The sequence below is a fragment of the Portunus trituberculatus genome, chromosome 13, assembly GCF_017591435.1.
Source record: "Portunus trituberculatus isolate SZX2019 chromosome 13, ASM1759143v1, whole genome shotgun sequence".
Classification (NCBI taxonomy): domain Eukaryota; kingdom Metazoa; phylum Arthropoda; class Malacostraca; order Decapoda; family Portunidae; genus Portunus; species Portunus trituberculatus.
The window spans coordinates 5,635,058-5,644,280 of NC_059267.1; the positions used below are offsets into that span (position 1 = coordinate 5,635,058).

Below are 9,223 nucleotides of genomic sequence, written 5' to 3' on the forward strand. Positions count from 1 at the left end.
CCTAATCTAACCTATCTATCTACCTACCTATCCATCAATCCATCTATCTATCCCTCATCCAGTTGACAGCCACAAAGTAAACACAAAACACAGACACAAACACAAACAGACAGACTATAGACCTGTGTTGTGTTTGGAAACAGCTCGCTTCGTCCATTGTTTATGACGTCCAATGAGAGGCAGACTGGCAGAGGGTGGGGCTGGGACAGGGCAGGGTTGGGGCTGGGGCTGTGGCAGGGCTAGGGCTAGGCAGGGAAAGGGGGCTGATAAGGGGCTGGAACACTAACGGGGTCTGGTTTTAGCTCATTGTGTTTTGCAAAGAGAATAATACAACTCTAATTATTTGTGTGTGTGTGTGTGTGTGTGTGTGTGTGTGTGTGTGTGTGTGTGTGTGTGTGTGTGTGTGTGTGTGTGTGTGTGTGTGTCATTAATAAACGTTGAGGAAAAATACATGCTGATGATGTGGAAAAAATATATATATATATATAAACGTGACATGAAGGATTAATCAAATGAATAGCAGAAATTATAAAACGTTTAATATATTTCGTTCATCAGTATAGAAAACTTATTTATTTATTTTTTTTTTGGTATTTTTCATATTTCGATCCAATAGACACGAGAATAAAAAGAATGTAGTAATAAAAATAATTCTCTCTCTCTCTCTCTCTCTCTCTCTCTCTCTCTCTCTCTCAGTTCCTTATACACTATCTTCGCATTCTCTCTCAATAATAAAAATAACCTCTCTTTCTCTATCTCTTCATTCCTAACTCCATCACTATCATCACCAATTCCAACACCATCATCACCATTATCATCTCCAGCTCCTCCCACACCATCATCTCCTTCGTCTTCTCCCTCACTAATAAAAACAATGTCTCTGCTTTCCTACCACCACCATCATCATCATTATCACCACCATCCATCACCACATAACCTCTTCTCCATCTTCTACACCATCATCTCCTCCTTCGCCTTCTCCCTCATCTCCACCACCCTCACCACCTCCTTCATTGCGACTTTCTCCTGCAGCCAGCCCTTGATAACCTGGTAGTAATTGTCCATCCACGCCACGTTCACTTCGGTGTTCTCCAGAGCGATCTTCACAGCCCTACTGGATGTCTGCAGGGCCTCCGCGTTTTGCTCCACGAACGCCTCCAGCTGAGAAAGGAGGTGGAGCGTAAGGGAGATTGGAAGGTAAAGAAAGGAGAATCGAACGTAACTGAAGGAGACTGATGTGCAAATAAAGATTGGAATGTAAATAAAGACGATCGGAACTTAATTGGAGAAGATGGGAATGTATATTAAGAAGATTGGAGTGTAAATAAAGGAGACTAGAATGTGAATAAAGCTCAGAACGTAAGGCAGATTGCAAGGTAAATAAAGTGGAATGGAATGTAAATAAAGGAGATCAGAACGTACATCAAGGAGATCGAAACATAAAGGAAGAAGATTGGAACAAATACAGAAAATTGGAACGTAAATAAAGAAGATTGGAACATGAATGAAGGAGCTTAGAATGTAAATAAAGGAGACTGGAACGTAAATAAAGAGGGGTTGTGGATAATGAAAGATGTTTGGAGTTATAGAGGGTTGGAATATAAATAAATAGCTCCAATTAGAACATAAAGAGTATTGAATGTATACAAAGAAGACTGGAAAGTGAATAAAGAAGATAGGAACTCAAATATAGAAGATTGAAACGCAAATAAGATAGGAACGTAAATAAAGAGGGTTAATAGGTATTGAAAGAGGATTGGAGTTATAGAGGGTTGGAATATCAACAAATAAAGGAGGATCAGAATGCAAATAAACAGGATTGGTGCTTAAGAAAGAGGTTTGGAGGGATAGTGAATAAATAAAGAGGGTAAAAATTTAAACAGGGAGGGTTGGACCGTAAATAAAAACGGTTATGGATACTTAGAGAGAGTTTGAGGTTGGTGAATAAACAAAGAGGGTAAGAATATAGACGAAGAGGGTTGGAAAATAAATAAAGAGGGTTGAGGATGAAAAAAGAGGATTGGTACTTTAACAAAGAGGATTAGATAAAACAAAGAGGATTGGGGATTTACGAAGAGAATTGGAGATAAAAACAAAAAGGGTTGGAGTGTAAACAAATAGGATTGGTGCATAAATAAAGATGATTAGTGCATTAACAAAGAAGATTGGGGTATTAGACAGAGGATTGGGCATTTTACAAGGTGTGTGTGTGTGTGTGTGTGTGTGTGTGCCGGCCCAACCGCCTGCCCTCGTGCTCTCCAAGATAAAAGAGGGAAAAAGAAACCTACACTGGTATCGGGGAGGGAAACAAAGGAAAAAATATCGTTCTGCTGTACATAAACTCCCAAGACAAAGGAGGATCAAATTCCCTTGTGACGGGACAGAATGCGATTGTATTCCCTCTCCGACTCTATACTCTTGGGGGAAACACGGGGGCTGGGAGGCAAAGCTACTGTTGGATCCCCTTTAATAGGATTACCACGTAGAATTAGTGGTTTCTGATCCTACAAGAGAGGGTTTTGGAGCTTAGCCGGAGGATGAAAGGGGGATCGAGTGGGATTATAACACACCACTAGTTCGCTGCTTCAAAGGCGACTCCCGAGATGATTCATGAAGCTTCGAGTAAGAGTGTGAGTGTTTCAGATGTTACCTCTCTCTCTCTCTCTCTCTCTCTCTCGAATCAGTTTCCTTGGCATTTATTTCTTCTCTTTTTCATTGATTTTCTTATTTCTCTGATTTATTGTTGCTTTACTTATTTACTTGTATTTGTGTGAAGTGGAGTGACTGACTGACTGACTGACTGACTGACTGACTGACTGACTGACTGACTGACTGACTGACTGACTGAATGACTGACTGACTGACTGACTGACTGACTGCATAACTAGAGGAAATATTGTATCAGAAAGAAAAGAAAATAATCCTGGAACAAAATGTGAGAGAGAGAGAGAGAGAGAGAGAGAGAGAGAGAGAGAGAGAGAGAGAGAGAGAGAGAGAGAGAGAGAGAGAGAGAGAGAGAATATTAATGAAAAACGAGAGTAAAATATAAATAAAAATGAAGAGAAAAACGATAACAGAAAAAAAAACAGCAACGGAAAAATAAAATCTATGCAGAAAAAAAAAGAAAAAGAAAAGAGAAAAATCACCTTCGTTAAACTTAACAAAAAACGAGGAAGAAAAAATAAAATGGGTCAGCGAGAATGTAACTTAACCAGGGAAACTCAACTATACTGGAAGAATCTCGCGACTGACTCACCTCATGTTTCTCGATGCGTGTGTTGAACTCCGCCGTGGCAGAAGTGAGCAGGGACGCGGCGCTGGAGAATGTGTCGTAACTGAGGAGAGATTGGGACCGTGTTACTAGCGGAGGTAAAGGAATAGTAGTGTAGAAATATTGTTATTCTGCTACTAAAATCTTAAAACACTTAAAATCTTGTTATTCTGCTACTAAAACCTTAAAACACTCTTAAAATCTTGTTATTCTGCCTTTAAAACCGTAAAAACACACAAAAACTTGTTATTCTGCCACAAGAACTGTAAAAATACTTAAAATTTTGTTATTCTGCCACTAGAACAGTAAAACGCTCTCAAAATCTTATTTTGCCACAAGAATAATAAAAACATTGTTAAAATTTTGTTATTCTGCCATTAGAACCGTAAAAAGCACTAATAATCTTGTGATACTTCTAATAGAACCGTGGAAACACTCTTAAAATCTTGTTATTCTGCATTAGAAGCATAATAACACTCTTGAAATCCAGTGTAACTTCAACTAGAGCCTTTTGAATACACTTAGCTCGGTTTTCAAGAGTGTTTTTACGGTTGATAATGTAGAAATCTTGTTAATCTATCATCAAAACCGTGTAACTTCAACTTTTAATGTAGCTACCTGGGTTTCCATGAGTACTTTTCCCATTAATAATGTAGAAATCTTGTTAATCTTTCACAAAAAAAAAAACTTAAATAAGAGTCCGAAATAAAAAAAATAAAAAAAAGAGAAATAAAGAAAACGAAACAAACTAAAAAATAAATAAATAGATAAACAAACGTGAGGAAAATAATAAAGAGAGGAAATAAAGTGAGATCAAAGAGCGGAAAAGTAAGCCATCATTAATAAAAGAAAAGTCAGCAGAAAGATATGACTGATTCTTAGAACTCGTGAGCCAAGGCAAAAAGAAGCAATAAACGTGATTCTGAGAACTGGACGAGGAATAGACGAGTAGGAGGAGGAGGAGGAGGAGGAGGAGGAGGAAAAGAAGGAAGGAAGGAAGGAAGGAGGAAAGAGAATACGAGAAAATAACAGAAAAATAGAAAAAAACGAAAGATTAAAGAAGAAATTATCGAAGTTTCATCATTACATTTTTTTTTTCTTCTACGTAAAAATTCTCGTCTTTTCTACCTGGTGATTTCCTCTCTAAATTACTTCTCCTCTCCCCACTCCCTCCCTCCTTACCTCCTTTCCTCTACCTGGCTATTTTTCCCTTTTATTTCCTCTCCCCCCTCCCTCACTCCTCTCGCCCACTCCCTCACTCCTCTTCCATCCCTCACATCTATTAACTCTCTCCTTACTCCTCTCCCTACTCCTTCACTCCTCACCCCACATTACATAACATACCTATCCTATTTCCTTCCCCACTTTTTCTCTCCCCACTCTCTCTCCCCTTCTCATCACACATTACATAACATATTTTTCCCATTTCCTCTACCTATTTTCTTTCCCTACTTTCTCTCCCACTCCTCCACTCCTTCACTCCACTCCTTCGCCCACTCACTAGTTCACGATCCTGCTCCAGTCACTCCTAAGGAAATTCCAAGCCAGGCTCCTTCCCACGTCGTTCCCAGCCACGGAGGAGAACACGAGTTTGATGTCCTGCTTCCTGATGCCGCTGCCCTCCGTGAATGCCATGTCCAGGTACCTGACGAAGACGGTGAAGAAGGGTTAGGTTAGGTTAGGTAAAGTTGGGTTGGGTTAGGTTGGGTGATGTGAGGTTAGGTTAAGTTATTATTAAAAACCCGTGTCATTTAAACAAGAGTCGTTTGTAAATATAGGTTGTGTGGCCACCATTTCTCAAAATCCACAAAGATGAGGAACCTTATTCGCAAGAGTGTTTATGATCTTGATAGATTAGAAATCATGTTAATCTGTCAATAGAACCATCAAACTACCCTTAAAGACACGTGTGATTTAAAAACAGCCTTTTGAAAATAAAGATTATGTGGCTACCAGTTTTCAAAGTTCACAAAGATGAGGAACCTTATGAGCAAAAGTGTTTATGGTATTGATAAAGTAGAAATCATATTAATCTGTCAAAAGAACCATCAAATTACCCTTAGAAACCAGTGTCACTTAAACAAGAATCTTTTAGAAATATAGGTTATGTGGCACCATTTTTCAAAATCCACAGAGATGAGGAACCTTATTCAGAAGAATGTTTATGGTATTGATTGAGTAAGAATCATGTTAATCTCTCAATAGAACCATCGTACTACCCTTAAAAAACCGCGTGAATTAAACAAGAGTCTTTTAAAAATATAGGTTATGTGGCCACCATTTTTCAAAAACCCACAAAGATGAGGAACCTTATTCGCAGAAGTGTTATGGTATTGAAAGAGAAGGAATCATGTTTAACTCTCTATAAAGCCACGAAACTGCCCTTAGAAATTTATGTGACTTAAACAAGAGACTTAAAAATAAAGGTCAGGTTAGGTTAAGTTAGGTTCTTCATGTGCTTTTCATTTTTTCTTTTGTGTGTATGTGTGTGTTTATCTGTTCTAGTCTCTCTCTCTCTCTCTCTCTCTCTCTCTCTCTCTCTCTCTCTCTCTCTCTCTCTCTCTCTCTCTCTCTCTCTCTCTCTCTCTCTTTCCTTTTCATTCTTTCCTCACATCCTTCCACCTTTTATTCATCCTTCTTGTTCATCTTTCTCAGCCTTTCAATTCAATCTAAACTTCCCTTTCTTCTCTCCTTGCCTTGCTAATCCTACATAAACTATTCCTTCCTTCTCTCCTTTTCCTTCTTTCTTTCCTTCCTTCCTTCGTTCCTTCGTTTCATCCATCTTCCTTTTCCCTTTTCTTCTTCCTTTCCTTCATTCCAGCCCTCTATCTTCCTTCTCCATCTCCTTCTTCCTTTCCTATCATCCATACTTCCTTCTTCCTTCTCCCTTTCCTTCCATCTTCCTTCTCTCTTTCCTTTCTTCCCTCCTTCCTTCCTTCTTCCTTCTTTCCTTTTCCTTCTCTCTTTCCTTCCTTCAATGTTTCTTCTCTCCCTTTCGTCTTCTCTATCCTTCCTTCCATCTTCCTTCTCTCCCTTTCCTTCCATCTATCCTTCCTTCCTTCCTTCCTTCCTTTCTTTCATCTTCTTTCTCTCCCTTTCTTTCTTTCTCTCTCTTTCCTTCTTACCATCCTATCATCTTTTTTCTCCCTTTCCTTCCTTCCTTCCTTCCATTCATCTTCCTTCTCCATTTCCTTCTCTTCTTTCCTTCTCCATCCTTCTATCTTCCTTCTTTTCCTTTCCCTTACATCCTTCCATCCATACTTCCATCCTTTCATCATCTTTCTCCTTTTCCTTCCTTCAGTCCTTACCGTGACAAAATCCAGATCTCCTTTGAGCATCCTAGAGCTTGAAGGAGGTATAGCTTCTCTCTGGCCACCTCTGTCTCCAGGTACCGCTCCCACACGCCATCCCACGCCTCCACGCCGCCCTCAGCCACGCCCGTGCAGTAAACAGTTGACTTGATGTTGGGTGAGATTTCCCTGGTGTAGATTGGAAGTGTTGAGGGGAATTCCATTTAAAGGGAAATAAAGGTCAAAATGGAAAAAAGAAAGGTTTAAATATTAGTGAAGGAAGATGATGGTTAATAGAGATGATTGTGAAGAGAAGGGAGGAAAGATGGATGTAGATAATGAAGGCCCCAAGGATGAAGATGATGGAAGATGAGGAGTATGAAGGATAGATAATGAAGCAAAACTTTATAAAATGTAGATAAAAGAGATGAAAAAAAGATGATAGATAAGTAGATGAAGTTGAAGAGAAGAGAGGAAAGATGGATAAAGGGAATGAATGAAAGCCAAAGAAGAGGAATGGAGAAGAAGGTGAAGAAAAGAATGAAATGAAGAATATAAACAAAAAAATGTCAGGAAACAATATACCGAACAAAAAAAAGTATGAGAACTTAACAAGAAAAACAGAAAAATTAAACAAAAAAAAGTAAAAACAACAAAACAAAACAAAAACAAACTAAAAGATAAAAAAAAAGCAAAAACAGAAATAAAATATAAAGAAAACACGAGATGAAAAAAAAAAATAAAACACACCAAATAAAACATGACACAACCAAACATGAAAAACGAAAAAGAAAAAAAAACAAAAACAAAAACAAAACAGAAAAACAAACAGAAAAAAAACCCAAAATCTTAAAAAAAAAAAAAACACAGAAAACGAAAAACAAACAAAAAACCAAGAAAAACACGAAAAAAAACACACAAACACACCACACATACACAAAATGAACCAAACAAGGGAACTAACGTAGCATTGTTGAGCCAGGAGTGGAAATGCTGGACCGCCTTAGTCACACACTGCTTATGGGCCAGCTTGCACGACCACGCCACCGCCAGAGAGCGCTTGTGCTGGTCCAGGTGTGGGTCGTTTAGGTCATCTTCGAAACCCACATTAGAGTACAGAGGCTCCAGCAGTGTCAGAAGGTAGCGCTGGTGGTGGCGGCGATAGTAGATAGATAAAGGATAGATTAGTGATAGAATGAATTGGTACGGTGATAAATTAGATATGTAGATAGATAATGTTGATAGGTACACTAATAAATAGATAGATAAACAAGGATAGAATGAATAAAGTGATGGATAGAATAGATAAAAATGTTGGTAGATTAGTAAGTAGATAGACAGATAGTGATGGAGTGAATAGATAAGTGATAGATGGAATAGATAGAATAAATGTAAAGATGAATAGATGAAAATGTTGATAGATTAATAGATAGACAGATAATGATAGACAGAATAGATAGAATAAAGGTGTAGATAAATAGATAAATATGTTGATAGATAGATTGATAGTGATGGAATTAATTAGTACAGTGATTGATAGAATGCATATGTAGATGAATAGATACATTGATAGGAATAAGATTAATCCACCTTACCTTTCTTCATCTCCTAACCTTCATTCTTCCTTCCTTTCCTCCCTTTTCTCTCCCTTGATCCTCTTAAAATACCCTTCCCTCCCTTCTCTCCCTTCCCTCTCTACCTTTCCTCTCCCATTCTTCTCTCTCCCTTTCCTCCCTCCCCATTAAACTTTCCTCCTTTCTTTGTCCTTAATTATATTCCTCCATTTCCCTAACTCTACCCTTTCCTCCCTCCCTATTACCTTTTCCTCCTCTCTCCTATCTCACTCCTCTACACTCCTCCTTTCCCCTCATCCTTCCTTCAACGCTAAATACCAATACCCTTTCCTTCATTCACCTCTCCACTCCCTCTCTAATTCCATCCATTCCCCTCACCCTTTCCCTTCACCCTTTCCCTTCACCCTCTCCCCTCACTCACCCTCAGGTTCCCGTAGCTTGAAGTCCTCGTTAGCATCTTCTCCAGGTAAGACAAGGCGGTCATGGCAGAAGTCCAGGGAAGGTACTCTGTCTCGGCCGCCAGGTAAGCGTTCAACCCAGAGCCGTCTCGTAGCTAAGGCGTCCTGGTGTGAGAGAGAGAGAGAGAGAGAGAGAGAGAGAGAGAGAGAGAGAGAGAGAGAGAGAGAGAGAGAGATTATAATGTGGTTTGTATGGTGAGTAAATGTTTGAGAAATGTGGAAGTGTTTTGGTTAATGTTTTTTTTTGTGTGTGTGTGTTTCGTCTTGTTTTCTGAAGTTTAAAGGGATATTTGTGTTTTGAATGATCCCAGTGAGTGAAAGTGTGATAAAAGATAGTCAGTCATATGTGTGCTGCTTTTACTACTACTGCTGCCACTACTACTACTACTACTACTACTACTACTACTACTACTACTACTACTACTACTACTACTACCACTACTACTACCACTACTACTACTACTACTACTACTACCACTACCACTATCACCATGACTACTATTACTACTACTACTACTACTACAATTACTACAATACAACATCAAACAAACAGAGAAGAGGAAAGTAAGAGAGAAAAAAAAAAGGATAGGATGAAGGGAGTAACTACTACTACTACTACTACTACTACTA

General features: G+C 38.8%; 1 protein-coding gene across 1 annotated transcript in view; it reads right to left on the bottom strand.

Moving 5' to 3' along the window:
- Window positions 1–522: 522 nt before the first annotated feature.
- LOC123503137 (aminopeptidase Ey-like) overlaps window positions 523–9,223 on the bottom strand; it is a 24,491-nt gene continuing 15,790 nt past the window's right edge. The window contains 7 exon segments of the mRNA XM_045252637.1: window positions 523–1,161; window positions 3,257–3,335; window positions 4,773–4,916; window positions 6,580–6,750; window positions 7,526–7,707; window positions 8,557–8,675; window positions 8,678–8,698. Of these exon segments, the coding sequence (XP_045108572.1) occupies window positions 952–1,161; window positions 3,257–3,335; window positions 4,773–4,916; window positions 6,580–6,750; window positions 7,526–7,707; window positions 8,557–8,675; window positions 8,678–8,698 (926 nt within the window). The 3' untranslated portion in view covers window positions 523–951.